Source organism: Microcaecilia unicolor, chromosome 9 (assembly GCF_901765095.1).
Source record: "Microcaecilia unicolor chromosome 9, aMicUni1.1, whole genome shotgun sequence".
NCBI classification, from domain to species: Eukaryota; Metazoa; Chordata; class Amphibia; order Gymnophiona; family Siphonopidae; genus Microcaecilia; species Microcaecilia unicolor.
Window position 1 is genome coordinate 162,027,024 of NC_044039.1, and position 18,059 is coordinate 162,045,082.

At 43.8% G+C, this 18,059-nt stretch overlaps 2 protein-coding genes across 4 annotated transcripts in view; one reads left to right on the forward strand and one right to left on the reverse strand.

Annotated features, from left to right (window-relative positions):
* POLE2 (DNA polymerase epsilon 2, accessory subunit) overlaps nt 1-191 on the reverse strand; it is a 126,008-nt gene extending 125,817 nt beyond the window's left edge. The window contains exon 1 of the mRNA XM_030214324.1: nt 109-191. The gene's annotated coding sequence lies outside the window, so the exon portion shown is untranslated. The remainder of the gene's footprint in view (nt 1-108) is intronic.
* Nucleotides 192-314: 123 nt separating this feature from the next.
* KLHDC1 (kelch domain containing 1) overlaps nt 315-18,059 on the forward strand; it is a 245,909-nt gene continuing 228,164 nt past the window's right edge. For 2 of the 3 annotated variants that reach the window (XM_030214325.1, XM_030214326.1), the window contains exon 1: nt 315-421. In XM_030214325.1, the coding sequence (XP_030070185.1) occupies nt 326-421 (96 nt within the window). In that variant the 5' untranslated portion in view covers nt 315-325. Of the gene's footprint in view, nt 422-473; nt 499-18,059 lie in introns of those variants that run through there. The other variant, XM_030214327.1, reaches the window with a different exon arrangement.

Genomic DNA, 18,059 nt, shown 5'->3' on the forward strand with positions numbered 1-18,059 from the left:
ATTTTTGAATAAAGCTACTTTAACACTAACATCAGTAATTTTGTGAAAAAAAAATGAAATAGAAGATTCAATGAATAACTGCCAAAGACCCCTAGAAAGAGATCGTACATGTTGTGGAGATATTTCTCCACGTGACTTCCCGACACCTCACGCTGGTGTTTTGGCCGGTTTGGCTGCCCGTAGTGTTTTGGTCGTCTCTCAGACAGTCCCCGATTTTGACAGCGATACAGTCTCTAAGAGCAAGGAGCAGTGTTGACGCTGACTGGATCTGTTCCTTCACTCAGACATTGTTTTAGCCATATCTCTTCAAAATCAAAGGGAAGCTATGGCTGCAGCTCAGCGGTTCTGCGTAGCGGAGGAGCGAAGTGGCCATTGCGCAGCTGTGGACGGGAACTTTCTTTATGTGTGGGGGGGTTATGTGGTAAGGTTAATTATTCTCAAGAGTACACCCATCCGTGACGCCCGACTACAGTTATTCAATAACGATTCTGCTTAGAGGTCAGGATAGATACGTAAAGAAAGCTACCCGTTAAAGATCGAGTATAACGGTTACCAGGCTGGTTTGGGAAGTGCATTTCCATTATGAATGTGGGGGTGGCTGACACTCTGGGCTGGGTATTTCCTCGTCTGCATCTAGGCAACATCCCCCGCCTCCTCCTATGTTTTTTTTTTTTGCGTGTGGTAGGCGAGGGTTTATCGGATCGGTGGATGCCATTCAACGCGCTTGGGGACGGTTGTGGAAGCGGCGCGAGGTGTGAGAGCACGTGAAGGCCCGCGCAAACTGACTAGCAGGCCGGCAACAGCAAGCGCGCGAACTATTATTGATGTGTGTCTGAGGAAAAACCAAGGAGTGAGGGTAGACGTCAGGTCGCCTGTTGAAAAAGAGTGTAGACTAGTGGCGTAGCCACAGGTGGGCCAGGGCCCACCCATTTATGGCTCAGGCCCACCCAACAGTAGCACATGTTTAGTGGTAACTGGTGGGAATCCCAAGCTCCGCCAGCTGAAGATTTCCCTCTGATCAGGGTTGCCAGGTGGAAAATTTTTTTCCCACCCAATCCCGCACAAGAAACAGACCAAAACCCGCCCAAACACAAACCCCGCCCCTGACACCCCCACCCCCGCGTCATCACCCCCGCCCCTGCCGTCATCAACCCCGCCGTCACCGGCCCCGCCCCTGCCGTCACCGGCCCCGCCTCCCACGTCATCGGCCCCGCCCAAAACGTCACTAACCCCGCCCCCCGCGGCCGAAAAAAAACCCGCCCTGAAGCCCAAAAACCAGCCCAAAAAACCGCAACCCGCCGCGGGCAAAAATTTCCCGCGGCGGGTCGCGGAAAACCGCCCAATTGGGCGGTAAAACCGCCCACCTGGCAACACTGCCTCTGATGGTAACAAAAACACTACTCTCCACGACACTGGCACCTGCGCATGCTCAGTTTTCAGTGCATTCCTGCTGCCAAGGTGGAAAGAAGTGTTTTCCCACCAGCTGAGATTTTTTTTTTAGGGGGGGGGGGGGGGGAGAACACTTGGTGCTCACCCAGTTCTTGCCTAGGCCCACCCAAAATCTGTTGTCTGGCTACGCCCTGTAGACGGAAGTTTTTTTTCCGAGAGACTCCCAGTTAGATGGTTAAGTTATTGTATTAAAAGTAGTATTCCACTGAGTGTACTAGAGATGCTGTGAGCTTACCGAATGTCATAAGAGAATAGGCAGCAGATTAGGCTAGGGCAAAACTAGCGAATTTTCATTTTTGTTGCCCATTTTGAGAGTTTATTCAACATAATGATATTTTTTGTAGTATTTCTGTTTTTTATGTATATTAACCTTTTTTCTGGTTATTCAAAGGAATTAGCATGACAGCCATACTCCTTTATTGTAAGGGATCACACATTTGCTTGATTTTGTATCTGTTCAATGACAGATATGCTGGCTATGGCAATCTTTTGCTTACATAACAAGGTAGAAAACAGTGGGCATAAATTACTTGCCTATTGTGAACTGAAGGTAAGGGTATCTGTTGATAGTAAGTGACATTGCCCATTACTTAAGTACTGCCGTACTGGGACAGACCGAAGGGCTATCAAGCCCAGCATCCTGTTTCCAACAGTGGCCAGTCCAGGTTACAAGTACATGGCAAGATCCCAAAACAGTACAATACATTTTATGCTGCTTATCTTAGAAATAAGCAGTGGATTTTCCCCAAATCCATTTTAATAATGGCTTATAGATTTTTCTTTTAGGAAGGTATCCAAACCTTTTTTAAAATCCCGCTAAGCTAACTGCTTTTACTACATTTTCTGGCAATGAATTTGAGAATTTACTTACACGTTGAGTGAAGAAATATTTCCTCCAATTTGTTTTAAATTTACTACTTTGTAGCTTCATTGCATGCCCCTTATGAAAACACTATTATTACGTATGGAATTTGTAAAAATAAACATTTTTGATGTATAAGAATAGCATAGATGTGAAAACTCTAACCTCTTTAGCCTTTCCTCATATGGGAGTAGTTCCATCCCCGCTATCATTTTGGTTGCTATTCTTTTAATCTTTTCTAATTCCACTATATCTTTTTTAGAGGTACAGTGACCAGCATTGAACATAATACTCAAGGTGAGGTCATACCTTGTAGCGATACAGAGGCTTTATAACATTTTTGGTCTTATTTTGCATCCCTCTCCTAATAATGCCTAGCATCCTGTTTGCATTTTTGGCTGCCGCCGCACACTGAACAGAACATTTCAGTATATTGTCTACAATGACACCTAGGTCTTTTTCTTGAGTGCTGACTCCTAAAGTGGACCCTAGCATCAGATAACTATGATCCAGATGATTCTTCCCAATGTGCATCACTTTGCATTTGTCAGCATTAAATTTCATCTGCTATTTGGATGCCCAGTCTTCCAGTTTCCTAAGATCTTCCTGTAATTTTGCACAATCCGCAAATAGTTTCGTGTCATCTCCAAATTTAATCACCTCACTCGTTTTCTGTTTTCTGTCCAATAACCAATTCTTAACCCACAGAAGGACATTGAGGCATATTTTCAAAGCACTTAGCCTTCCAAAGTTCCATAGAAACCTATGGAACTTTGGAAGGCTAAGTGCTTTGAAAATATGCCTCATTGCCTCCTATCCCATGACTCCTTAATTTTCTCATGAGGTACTTTGTCAAAAGCCTTCTGAAAATCTAGATACATTACATCAACCGGCTCACCTTTATTCGCATGTTTACTTATGCCTTCAAAGAAATAAAGCAAATTGGTGAGGCAAGACTTCCCTTGGCTGAATCCATGCTCTGTCCCTGTCACGTCTGTGGCCATGACCACCCTCAGCGTTACCTTCTTTCTGGGGGTCAGCAGCTCTGCTGGCTTCTGTCTGTCTTTGTGTTAGTGTTGGCTCTGGCTTTGTGTGCTGATTACTCCATTAGACCTCACCTGTGTGGGCTCTGCCTCTCTAGGGAGCCAGCATCTAAGATGGCTGCTACCGGCTCTATGCCAGCTTCCAAGATGGCTCCTGCTTGTCTTTCCTGTGGGCTTACTTCCTATGTGGGTCAAGCCTCTCTTTGGGGTCAGTGTACTTCCTGCTTCTGTCCTGCTGCTGGTGACTTATCAGTGAGAGCCTTCATAAGGAAGTGCTGTGCTTGCAGTCAGGGCCTTTGCATGGTGTCATGCCTAAAGGTCAGCAGGTTAGTAAGAGTTATGTTGCGCTGCTACTAAGCCTGACTCTGGGTTCCTACCCATCTGCTTTCTGTACCTGTGGACTGCTAGTCCTTCCGGGTGGGCTCTGCCTCTCTGTGTGGCTGGGGACTGCCAGTCTTTCTAGTGCTTTCCTCAGTGTTTGTAGCCTCAGTCTTTGTTCGTTCTCAGCCTGGGTTCAGAGCTACTCAGCTACAGCCGGGGTTTATTTCTCTGGCTGTGTGTGGAGCTGTTGTAGCTTCAGCCCAAGACCCTTGACCTGTTATTCCTGGTTTGCTGTCTTGACCCTGAGCCCTGCTTTGCCCAGTTTCTATGTTTACCCTGAGCCCTGCTTTGCCCAGCTTGTGTGTCAACCCTTAAGCCTGTTTCTGCCTAGCTAGTGTTATCCAGTTTCCCGCTCTGCCTAGCTAACGTATATCCTGAATCCTGTTTCTGCCTAGCTAGTGTTATCCAGTTTCCCGCTCTGCCTAGCTAACGTATATCCTGAATCCTGTTTCTGCTTAGCTAGTGTTATCCAGTTTCCCGCTCTGCCTAGCTAACGTATATCCTGAATCCTGTTTCTGCTTAGCTAGTGTTATCCAGTTTCCCGCTCTGCCTAGCTAGCATATATCCTGAGTGTCTATCCTGAAGCCTGTTTCTGCTTAGCTAGTGTTATCCGGTTTCCCGCTCTGGCTAGCTAGTGTATATCCTGAGTGTATATCTTGAATCCTGTTTCTGCCTAGCTAGTGTTATCCAGTTTCCTGCTCAGCCTAGCTAGCATATATCCTGAGTGTCTATCCTGAAGCCTGTTTCTGCTTAGCTAGTGTTATCCGGTTTCCCGCTCTGCCTAGCTAGCGTATATCCTGAGTGTCTATCCTGAGTCCTGTTTCTACTTAGCTAGTATTTACCCGGTTTCCCGCTCTGCCTAGCTAGCGTATATCCTGAGTGTCTATCCTGAGTCCTGTTTCTACTTAGCTAGTATTTACCCAGTTTCCCGCTCTGCCTAGCTAACATATATCCTGAGTGTATATCCTGAACCCTGCTGGTATATCCTGAGTGTATATCCTGAATCCTGTCTCTGTCTAGCTAGTGTGTATTTCCTGGGTGTTTATCCTGATTCCTGCCTCTACCTAGCTAGTGGGTTTACCCTGTGGGTATTCCCTGAACCCCCTTCTGCCTAGCTTGCATGTTGCCCTAGTCCTTGCTCCTGCTAAGCTCTTGTACGTCTTGTCTTCAGAGTCTGTCTTGTGTTTCTGGCTTAACGGCTGCGTGCAGTGCTCAGTGCAGTCTAGTATTTAGTATTGCTTCCTCGTGTTTCCTAGACCCAGGGTGGGTCCTCTGGATCTCCAGTTCCGGCCTTGTCCTGCAAGCCCTGCCGGCCACCCACACGCTGGAGCTCAACTCTAGCGGAACGGTGGCTAAGTGCAGGTTAAGCGGTTCCTGTTCTGCCGGTTCCAGTTGCCTACTTCCAATCCAGAGTTCCAGTCCTGTCCTTCCATATGTCCAGTTCCAGGGTGGTCTTGCCTGCCTCTGCCGCTCCTTGGCAGGGGTCCAAGGGTTCACGATTCCCAGTTCTGCCTCGAGGACCTGACAGAATGCAAAGGCCCTCGAGAACGCGACAGTCCCTTTAAACCATGTTTGTCAATGTATTCCGTAATTTTATTCTTTTTAATAGTTTCCATTATTTTGCCCGATACTGAAATCAGGCTTACTAGTCTGTAATTTCCCGGATCACTCCTGGAACCCTTTCTAAAAATCGGCATTACATGGCCACCCTCCAGGTACTACAGATTATTTTAACTACAGGTTACATCAGCAATTTCATGTTTGAGTTCTTTCTGTACCCTGTGCTGTATGCCATCCTGTCCAGGTGATTTATCACTCTTTAACGTGTCAGTTTGGATCAGTACATCTTCCATGTTCACCAAGATTTCTTTCAGTTCCTTCGCATCATCAACCTTGAAAACTGTTTCCAGTATAGAAGGAATGGATCTACGGAATCTTAGTAGAGATTGGGTGGCAACGCCGCTAATTGGGAAGCAAAACCAGTGCTGGGCAGACTTCTACGGTCTATGCCCCAGTCGTAACTGAATAGATATGGATGGGCTGGAGTGTAAATTTTAAGGGGCTTCAGTGTTTGCTTCAGTACTTTTAGTACAAGAACAGTGCTGGGCAGACTTCTACGGTCTGTACCCTGAAAATGGCAAGGACAAATCAAACTCGGGTATACATATAAAGTATCACATACCATGTAAAATGAGTTTATCTTGTTGGGCAGAGTGGATGGACTGTTCAGGTCTTTATCTGCCGTCATTTACTATGTTACAGGTAGAAATCTTACATCTTCTTCCATAAAGATTGAAACAAAGAATTCAAGCTCTCCACAGTGGCCTTGTCCTCTCTGAGAGGCCCTTTTGCTCTTTCATGATCTAACAGTCCCACAGATTCCCTCACAGGCTTACTGCTTCTAGTGTACCTGAAAAAGTTGTTACTATGCGTTTTTGTCTCCACAGAAAGATTTTCTTCATATTTCTTTTAGTCTTCTTTATCAATGCTTTGCATCTAGCTTGACAATTCTTATGTTGCTTCTTATTTTCTTCTTTCGGATCCTTTTTCCATTCTTTGAAGGATTCTCTTTTGGCTGTAATATCCTCTTTCATTTCACCTATTGACCATGCTGGCTGTCATTTGCTCTTTCCACTTTTGTTAATACATGGAATACAACTGGTCTTGGCTTCCACAATGGTATTTTTAAACAATGTCCACGCCTGATTTAAAGCCCTAACCTTTGCGGCCGACCCTTCCAGCTTCTTTTTAACCAGTTTCCTCATTTTGTTATAGTCACCCTTTTGAAAATTAAATGCTGCTACTCCAGATATCAACTCAAATTTGATCATGATATGATCACTGTTTCCCAGTGGATCCAACACTGTTACCTCTCATACCATGCCCTGCATTCCACTAAGAACTAGATCTAAAATAGCTCCCCCTTTTGTCGGTTCTTGGACCAGTTGCTCTAAGATGCAATCATTTATTACATCTATGAATTTTACCTCCCTAAGTCTCCTGATGTAGCATTTATCCAGTCAATATTGGGGTAATTTAAATCACTCATTGTTATAATGTTGCCCAGTTTGTCAGCTTTCTTAATGTCTGTAAACATTTGTTCATCTGTCTGTTCATTCTGTCCTGGTGGACAGTAGTACAGCCCTACCACTATACTCTTTCCCTTCACACATGGAATTTCTATCCACAAGGATTCCACACTGCTATCTGTTTCATATAGAATATTTGTTTTGTTTGACTCAATTCCCTCTTTAACATATAGCACAATCCCCCCTCCAATTTGATCCACTTACTACTACTACTTATCATTTCTATAGCGCTACTAGACGTACGCAGCGCTGTACTTATCATTGCGATATAATGCTAACAAGATGTCCCATTGATTGTCTTTTTTCCACCAGGTCTCTGAGGTGCCTATTATATCTACCTCTTCATTTAGTTCTAAAAATTGCACTTTCAAATTTGGGTTCATGCTCAATTTAATTGATTAATGAGCTAATTATCACCGATAAATAAGTTAAACAATTATTTGCACTAAGTAGCTTTAATTGAAATGTATGCTCATAACTTAGGCACGAGTCCTAAAAGGGGGTATGGAAATGGGAGGGTCATGAGTGGTGCGGGAGCATTCCTAGAATTTACGCATGTAATTATAGAATAAAGAGGATCCGCGCCTAAATTATGCACGACATTTCAGTTGGTGCACATGGCTGTGCCTAAAATTAGGTGCGATTCCCAGACAAACACTATTCTATCAACTGTGCCTAACTTTAAACATGGCTTATAGAATAGAGTTTTTTAGGCGCCATATATGGAATCTAGCCCCAAATGTCAAGCTCCTGTGTTAATTAGGTCTGTGGAGTCAGTACAAGAAACCTTTGACTCCGATGCCTGTATTTTTCTACTGTCTGACTCCAACTCCGACTCCTACTTATATTACGGTTTAAATTTTTTGTTCTGGAACTAAAGTACTGGTAAATATAACCTATATAGATATATATTTATATAGATCCATCATGTACATGTGTATATATATATATATTGTATATGTATATGTATGTATAAAATGATGATGCATTTACCATATATTATAATACAAGTTTTTATTTTGAATCTGGAGTCAGTCGGTACATTTTTATCGACTTCGATTCCACCCAAAATTGCTTCCAACTTCACAGCCCTGGTGTTAACTCTTAAGTTAGTCGTGTGGCAGTGTTCAGTTCATTCACACATTTAACTGCTTAACACACTTTAGTAAAGGCCCCCTTTGTCTTTAGTATGAAATACAGTTGTAGAGGTGATATAGCCACATAGAAAACTGGATTCTTTGAAGATTATAAAATCTTTTATTGGTAGGACAGGGCTGGCCCTATCATTGAGTGACTGTGTTTTTTGCGCCTGGTCCTGCTATTCTGCCCAGTTGTTCAGCCTCTTTTGAATTTTGCAAATGAGAGTCAGCAATGAGTATCTGCACATGGCCCTGCATTCCTCTGCTTCCCCCTGTGGCCATCCCTGTTCATTCAGAAATGTCATTACCTGAGCTTATTTTAAGATCATATAGGTCCCTTCTGAAGCTATCTGAACAAGAGTCCTGTGCACCTATGAATAAAACCTTGAAGGTATATGAAATGAATGCTACAAGGAGAAGTATCCTTCCAACATTACTTAAAGTTGACAAGCCTGAATCTTGACTAGGTTGAAATGCCTTTGGTAGATGTATAGCATAAAATATATCATTTTACAACCTTTGCAGAAGTAAGTACATTTGAATAAAGACATATTTTCTCTGATATTTGGGTTTAGCTCTGTGTTCCATGCTGTTTATTTCCCTCAATCCATTGCATTATGAAGCAGTTTCTGGACCATAAGATTTCACTCACCACCTAACAACAGATTTAAATATAGTAGCACTGCTGCAACTGCTCCTTTTTGGTAGCACTTTTCCCACATTTGAAGGAAGAGACCTACAGTTTTGTATAAAAAAAAAAAAGTATTTTCATTCTTCCTGAAAAACATTGTACTCCAATAATATTTCAGGATGACCACTTTCTCTGGCTTATCATATATTCCAAAATCCACTACTACATAATATTTTGAAAGTTGGTTCCCCTAGTAGCTATATGAGCAACTGTCACTAGCAAAGGAAACTGCTTGATTGGGAGGTAGATGGAGTTTGGGAAAGGATTTTTTCACCCAGGTTCAAGGCTTGACAATATTCTGCTCTCACTTCTGATTCTGATTGTCATACTAATTGGCAATTGTGTAATTATGATAACTAATCAGTAAAGCTTGTGATGAGTAAGGTACTCAAAAAGTGAAGATGTACTTTGCTCATATCTAATTAATCCAATTAAAAGATCGCCTGGTGTTGAATGGTTCACTGATTCATACGAGGGTCATGTGACTTTGATCAGTATGAAACAGCAAATCTTCCATAACTTTAATTTCTTTTTTGTTTAGCCTGTAAGTGGTTTTTTTTTATTTCACTGCAGACACACAGCCTGATTTGTCTAAGCTGTCTGCTGTCACCTATAAAGGACATTTGTGTCATGTCATGTCTGAGAAGAAAGACACAAGCTTCAAATTCCTGTTCCAAGTTCAAACAAAAGTTTGCTACAGTTGTTATCCACAACAACTCTAATTGTGATATTTGCATAAAAATGTTTGCCTAAAAATAGGCTTTGAGCCTTCCTTGCTAAGGAAGCTAACTTGAGAGGCTCAAAGATGACTTCAAAGGTTCCAAAGAGGGACCATGGAGCCACAGAACAAAAAAAAAAAAAAAACTACTGGTGGCCAAACCACACAAAAAAGGGCCCTCAGTCTCTTTGGCTGCTCAGTATGAGGCTAGTCGTAGAAGATGAGAGAAGTCTCATTCCCCTTCCACCACTAACCCGAGTTGAGGGCTCCTAACCCTATAGACTTGCTTCCCACTCTGGCTCCTTTAAGTGGAAGCTGCAATGCATCAGTGTGAGTTTTTGATTCATGACTCTGAAAATTGGAGGCTTAGGAGGTTCTGCACTTTCTAATGCAGTCTCAACTGAAGGCAAGCTTTGCTTCTGCCATTTATGGAAAGTACCTGCAATGCGTTAGTTTGAGTCTTTGATGCATGGCTCTGAAAATTGGAGGCACACGAAGTTCTGCATTGTCCAATGGTGTTTCATCTGAAGGTGAGCTCTGCTTTTTCTGTCTAAGGGCAGTACCGTGCCAGCCTGCAGAGGTCCAGTCTGAGACCTTCAGTAGTGACCACCAGGGTCACTTTCTGAGGTGGAGTTGTATAGGCGAATCACCTACCTATTTACTCAACATGTTAGTCATGTCAAGGTGATCAAGCACTTCAGCTCCTCTCCGTTTATAAAACTATCTGTGTTTCCCTTTCCAATTATTATCTAGACTCCATTTACAGCCAGGATAGTAATTTTGGGCTGCCCCCGTAGTCTCTTTAAGGGATAGAAACCCATTCTATCCTACTTGGACCTATTTAATAATGCTTGGTTGTCTTTTTAGAAGAATAAAATAGAAATAGGTGGTTCCTTTTTTCTCCCTTTTCTGTTGAAGATGATCCTTAACTTGAGAGTCCCACTTGTGTGACATGGTATGCTTGTCTCATCCAAGAAAGTGAAAGTTGTAACAGTCGTTCTAAAGATAGTTCATCAGTTGTCACAGAAAACCACCCGTCTCCCCTTCAGATTTCTCCCCCCTCCCGGGTCAAAGCTAAATGAATGAAATCAAGGAAAACTGCAGATTCTCTCCATTTGTTACTGAATGTAGTCATGCAACCCACTTGGGTGACTGGTGAAGTGTCTTCAGGGAACACTTGTTATAGGTAAATGAAGTTCAGTAAAACAAATTATTTTCTGTTACTTTGAAGGATGTGTACATTAGGGATGATGTGTACCATCCCCAGTAGCTTCTAAGTCCTAACTAGGCTCTCTCCAGGGACTTACAGTTCTAGATGAGCACAGTGGGGGTAGAATGCAGCACCAAAACAAAAGCTCTGTCCAGGATCAATTAACTTGTGTATACAGTGTTATATACTGCTATAGGGAAGCATATTAACCTATTCAAATTTGATTGTGTAGATTTAAATGAAGTTTAAATTTAAAAACTCATTTATCCAGTTTTAGCTACTGGTATGTTTTGAATACATCGTCCCTTTTTGCACATGAGCACTGCCAGTTTTTCAAGGTTAAAACTTAATTACAAATATGATTCATTCCTTGGCAAGCAGTATTTAAATTACATTTCGCAAAAATCATTCACTTGAATCTGACTTTTAGAGAGGTCATTAAAATTGCTTTATAAAGCTACTTTAAAAAAGTCAGCATGATAATTCATTTGCACAGTAGAGACAGCAAGTTGTTTTAAAGAAAAACAAATTTTACATGCTTAATAGAAGGTTGTCTCAATCAAACATTTCTATTTATTACATTTTAAATGGTATATTCTTACCTCTACCCAATTTCTGTTCATATTACGTTCATTGTACTACAGCTGTGTTTAATTTTCGAGCGTCGTTTACTGAAATCATGTTGAGCACTTGTTATATCCTGTGTTACTACAGTGTTCTTTGTGACAGTGAGGAACCCTGCATATTACAATACATATGTCAGATATGCTTAATGTATATAAGATTCCAGGTTGCCCAGGTGCTTATAATTTGGTAGCTGGTACTTAATGGAAAAGATGCTAGTGGGGCCTGAGCTGGGGAGCTTAAGATATGGCATCTAGGTAAGTGAACTGGAGTTGTAGCAGCTGTTACTGGCAGGGCTCAAATCAGAAAGAGGAAGTTGCAGAGTTCTGTAGCTAGCAGAACCCTTGAGCTAGGCTACAGAGGAGCACAATTGGGGAGAGAGGAAGAAATTAGGAGGGAAGAGAGGGCGCTGAAAAGGATGAGAAGGGACTCCTTCAGGAAAGGAGAAGAAAAGGTAAAGCAAAGAAATATTTAAAGGAAAAGAGGCAAAATAATTAACAAAAAAATAAAACAGTGAAAAAAAACAAAAGAATAACATTATCAAGAAACAAGGAGCAAAAAAGCAAAACAAAACCATTGATTTGGCACCTGTGTTTTCTAAATAACTTTTTACCCCACTTTATATATTTTACTTTATATATTTAATAACAGGTAGCCAGTGAAATGAATGTCATTTACCTGTTCTGTGCATGTATTCTCAGTAATTATTATTCTGTGATGTATTGTGTGATAAAGACAGAAAGAACACAAATAAAAAGTGAGGTTAATTTGCAATGGTTAGCTTAGCTTAGTCTAGAACTGGTGTCTTCTGATGTAAGGTAGCAAGTCCTTACTGATTATAGGAAGACTTGTCTATGAGCAAATAATATTCTTTCCTCAGTTTACGAGTAGGGGGATCCATTACCTGCTCTCTATTCCTTTAGCCTGTTGCTTGGTATCTCATCCTACTCCTTGTATAGCCGGCCTTTTACCACGTATGTCATATACCTATTACAATTTTTTTTTTAAAGATTCTGTCTAGCTGTGATTAAAACACCACTTTGATAAATGGTACTGTGCATTTAAATTTTATTGCACAGTGTTATGCAGAATATGATTCAACCACCAGGATTCACAAGGTCACAATGAACATTAATGTGAATGAACATTAATGTGTAGGACTTGGCATTGGAACTTGTATTATGGGGCAGCATTCTAAATCATATTTAAAAAGAAAATGGCTTAGAATAGCCGAATTACCTTCCGGAGTGGACATTTCATCAAGCCAGTGGAGAAATAGGGCCTTCAGTTTCATTCTATGCCTTCTGACCCTCCTCTACCAAAATACGTGTGTGTGCACACATTTTTGTTCCAAAATATTAGCATTTTTTTTTAGATTTTGCATTATATAGAATATGTAGCTTGATTCTAAGTAACATTATTGGTTAGACACAGTTGTTAATTCAATGAAACAAAAATTAATTGCTTAGAATTCCTATCTTCTAATCTGAGATATTTCTGTATTATTTTTAAGATTGTAGGTACCCTAAACCAGAAAAGTTTAGAATAAAATAGTATTATCAGGTTAAAGACTCAAACTGAAGTTATTATGGGAGTATTTCTATAAGAAGCCACCTAGATTTAGGTGGCAAGTACGTACGTAATTGCTTTTTTTCCAGCTACACGCTATGCTGTGAGTATCCACCAATATTTGATGGCGTGCATTTTCTCCAAAGTCAAGCAGGCTTATTTATTCTCACAAGTGGATGATGCCAACCAACGTCGTCCGGTCTGGGACTTATAACAAGTAGTAGAGCTTTGTGAAGTGCGAGACACACTCCACTGCACATGCGCGAGTGCCTTCCCACCCACTATGAGAACACAGTCTCCTCAGTTCTTTTTCTACCGCAGTGAGGAGAGGGCATGTTTTATACTGTCTCCACACATTGCTCGGTCCTAAAGACCTTTTTTGTGCCATTTGGCAATTTTTTTCGTCTTTAAATTGTGTTCCCAGGTGTGGAACCTCCTTTTTTGTCTTTCCCTTAACATTTTTTAGTTTATTTTGCCCAGTTTTAAGTTTCCTTTTTCGTCATCATTTGGCCGCTTTTAGGCTTTGACTTGGTGCTGTTTACCAGCCAAATGTCGAGATACGGGAACACATGGATTCCCAGTCTGCATAGCGATTTTTCCCTTCATTTTTTTCCATGCCTTACCCCTTTTTAAGGCACCATCGCTTTGTTTAATTTAGCTGAGAAATTTTTTCTTCCATGTCCACGAAGGTTCCCAGTGGCTTTAAGCACTGTACCTGGTGCAATCGGACGATCTCTGTGATGGACACCCATTCTTGGTGTCTTGGGCCAGACCATAACCCCACTAACTGTGTTTTCTGTTTTCACATGAAGAGGAGGACCCAGGTTTCCTGAGAGGCTCAACGAGAGAGCATTTTTGGAGCCAAGTCCGGAGGCATTGGCATCGATGAGCATCGCACTGGCTTTGGGAGCATTGGTAAGCATAGCTGCTGCTAGACCCTTAGCCACTGGGAGCAGTGAAGCATTGAGTGGGTCTCCACCTGCCTTGAGGCCTGCAGGGCCCCCGGGATTGTCCATCGTTGGACCCAACCCCGAGGTGGCATGTGGATGCGATGTTCTTGTCAGCACCTAGGAGTCTCAGTGACATGCTTCGGGCGAAGGTCAAGAAGCATTGTCATTGATCACCCTCGACACATGGTGCTGGGAGCTCCAGGGCGTCGAAGGATTCAGCACCCAAGAAGCCTCGATGCTGGGAGGACCACTCCCACTCCATACAGGCGGTGCTGATGCACCACTCCCAGCAGCCAAGACCCAGCCCTGCATCGACCCCGTCAGTTCCTCAACCTGCGTCTGAACTGGCACCCCAGCTTTTCCTGGTGTTGGTCCTCGATGAGCGCATCCGGGCCTTGTTCCCTGAGCTGCTGGATGGACTAATGCAATGATGTGATTGGCATCAGGGCTGCTTGCGCCTACCCTGCCTATCATTGTGGCCCTGCTTGGCTCTCAGCCTGAGGCGTGGCCTCCGACACAGCTTGTGGCTCTGGTGTCGACTGCACCCAAGCCAGCACTCCCTCAACGTTGATGGAAGAAGCTCTGCCAGAGTCAAGGTGGGAACCGACTTCTCGATGCCGTTCTCAATGACATGGTTCCTCTACATCGAGGCAGGTTCGGTCTCGACACTCCCATCAGAAGGTATTGTCTGACACCGAAGAGGAGCGCTCATAGGATTCAGAGGAGGATCCAAGGTACTTTTCCTTGGATGAGTCATGGAATTCCCTCTGAACCCTCCCTTCCACCTGAAAGGAGAAAGTCTCCCCTGGAGAGCCTTTCATTCCCATCTTTTGTTAAAGAAATGACTGATGCCATTCCATTTCCTTTGGAAGTGGAGGACGAGCCCAGGGCCAAGATGTTCGAGGTCCTGGACTACACATCTCCTAGGGAGACTGGGACTGTCCCTCTCCATGAGGTACTTCAGAGAGTCTCCTCTGTCGGTCCCGGTCATGCCCAAGAAGATCGACACCCAGTATCGGATCCACAGTGCACCTGATTTTGATAAGCTTCAGTTGCCTCACAATTCCATGGTGGTGGAATCCGCTCTCAAAAGAGCCAGGAGTTCCAGGCACTATACCTTGGCACACCCAAGTAGAGAAGCTAGAACTCTGGATTCTTTTGGGAGGAAAATGTACTAGGCTTCAATGCTCATCTCCCAAATACAAGCATACCAGCTGTTCACGAGCATCTACTTGTGAAACTCGGTGCGCAAGTTGTCAGTCCTGGCCGAGACACTCCCTCCAGAGCAAGCCGAGTCACTTCACCAGCTGGTCAAGCAGCAGAAGGCGTGTTGAAAGTTCATGGCCAGGGATACTTTTGATGTGGCATCCAGGATCTCTGCTCATAGCAATGCGCAGACTTTCATGGCTGCGTGTTTCTGACTTGGAGCATTCTGTCAGCAGAGGTTGGCAGATGTACCATGCCAGGGGGGACAACCTTTTTGGAGAGAAGGTTAAGGAGGTTGCTAACCAAATCAAAAAACATACTGATACCATCTCTTTTTGCTCCCACCGAGCGCCTTCTACATCTACCTCCTCAGCTAGGAGACCTTTGGCAAGCCAAGGAGGAGTACCTATTACTGTCAGAGGCGTAGGTACAACCCTTTGGCTCACCAGCGTATTCAGGTTCAATCCCAGCGTGCTTATTCACATCAACAGTGTTAACCAAAGGCCCTATTGCTCCCCAGTCAAAGCAAGGGACAAGCTTTTGACTGGCTCCAGAAGAGCATAGCCACAGTAAAAGTGTCTGTCCCAGATGACCTGCTGGTCAGGGGGAGGCTGAAATTTTTCCATGAAAGGTGGCCCATTATAACCTCCAACTGGTGGGTTCTTCAAATAGTCTGCCTCGGATATGCACTCAGTTGGTATCTAAAACCTCCAAATTGCCCACCAAGCTCATTCATTCAGCTCTCTGTACAGGCAGATACTTGCAGAGGAACTCTTAGCCCTTCTGAAGGCCTTAGGGTTGAGCCTGTTCCACCAGAGGAGGAAGGGCGGGAATTCTATTACAGGTACTTCCTTGTGCAAAAGAAAACAGGGGGAATGTGTCCCATTCTAGACCTAAGGGCCCTGAACAAATTCCTAGTGCGTGAAAAATTCAGGGTGGTTTTCCTGGTCACCATTTCTCCCAATGATTCAGAAAACAACTTGCTATTCTCGCTGGACTTAAGGATGCATATACTCAACATCCTGATACTTCCAAACCACTAGATGTTATCTTTGAGTTTGGCTGGGAACTCATCACTGCCAGTACCACGTGTTGCCGTTTGGTCTCGGTCAGCTCACAGGGTCTTCAACAAATGTCTAGCTGTAGGTGCAGCATTGCTACACTGACTGAGAGTCCATGTGTTCCCGTATCTCAACAATTGGCTGGTAAAAGCAGCACCTCTTCGAATGGTGCTCAGGAGTCCATGCGCATGACTATTTGGGTGCTCGAGCTACTAGAGTTCATTTTAAAATACCCAAGTCCCATCTCCAACCCTGTCCAGCGATTAGAGTTCATAGGAGCTCTGCTTGATTCACAGAAAGTTCATGCATACCTTCTGGAGATGAGAGCAGATAGTCTTGTTGCACTCACTTCCAAGGTTTCGAGCCTCTCAGCAGGTCACAGCTTGGCAGATGTTGAGATGTTGGGCCACATGGCTTCCACAGTGTACATTACACCCATGACATGTCTTCACATGAGATCAGCTCAATGGACTCTGTCTTCTCAATGGTATCAAGCCACAGAGAGCCTGGAAGATGTCATCTAAGTGTCCCCAGAACTTGTATGCTCTCTTCAGTGGTGGACCATTCGTTCCAATTTGGTTCTGGGACTTCCATTCCAAATTTCTGAGACACAAAAGGTGCTGGCAATGGATGCATTTCTCCTGGGATGGGGGGGGGGGGGGGGGGGGGCTCATGTAGATGGGCTTCACACTCAAGGTGTTTGGTCCACCCAGGAAACAAATCTTCAGATCAGTCTCCTGTGATTTGGAATGCTGTAAAGGCTTCAGAGATTGGCTGTCTCATCAAATTGTGCTCACCAAACAGACAATCAGGTTGCAGTGTATTACACCAACAAGCAGGGAGGCACTGTATCACACCCTCAGTGTCAGGAGGCCATCCAGATGTGGCATTGGGCTTGCCAACATGGCATGTTCCTTCGAGCCACTTAACTGGTGGGAAAAAAACAATACCCTGGCCGACAGACTGATCAAGGTAATGCAGCCACACAAGTGTTCTCTCAGTATGGGCATAACCTGCAAGATCTTCCAAGCGTGGGGCACCCCCTTGGTGGATCTTTGTGCCACTCAGATCAACCACAAGGTCCCTCTGTTCTGTTCCAGGCTTTAGGCCCAAGACAGACTAGTGTCAGATGTCTTCCTCTTCATTTGGGGGACAGGCCTTCTGGATGCGTATCCTCCCATATCTCTAGTTGGGAAGATTTTGTTGAAATTCAAGCAAGGCCGTGGGAACCATGATTCTGATTGCGCCATACTGGCCGTGGCAGATATTGTTCCCTCTACTTCTGGAGTTATCCTCTGAAGAACCGTGGAGATTGGAGTGTTTTCTGACCCTCATCACACAGAACATGGGTTCTCTTTCTGCATCCCAACCTCCAGTCTCTGGCTCTCACAGCTTGGATGTTGAGAGCCTAGAATTCACTTCCTTGGGTCTTTTGATGGTGTCTCCCGGTTCTTACTGAATTCCAGAAAAGACTCCACTAAGAGGTGCTATTCTTTCAAATGGGGGAGGTTTGTCTTCTGGTGTGAGAGCAAGGCCCTAGATCCTCTTGCTTGCCCTACACAGACCTTGCTTGAATACCTTCTATACCTATCAGTCTGGTCTCAAGACTAACTCTGTAAGGGTTCACCATAGTGTAATTAATGCTTATCATCCACTTGTAGAAGGTTAACCCATCTCAGGACAGCCTCTAGTTGTTCGCTTCATGGGAGGTTTGCTTTTGTCAAAGCCCCCTGTGAAACCTCCACCAGTGTCATGGGATCTCAGCGTTGTCTCAGCCAGCTGCCATCTGAAGTATTTGACCTGGATGGTCATTTTCTTGATGGCTATTGCTTCAGGTCTTAGTAGGTCATGCACCTTATACTAATTTTCATCACCACAGAGTAGTCCTCCACACTCACCCTAAGTTCTTCTGCCAAAAGTGGTGTCCGGAATTCCATCTGGACCAGTCGATTGTCTTGCCAATATTCTTTCCCTGACATCATGCCCATCCACAGTTCTACACTTTGGATTGCAAGAGAGCATTGGCCTACTACATGGAGCGGACCAGGCCCCACAGACAGTCCTCCT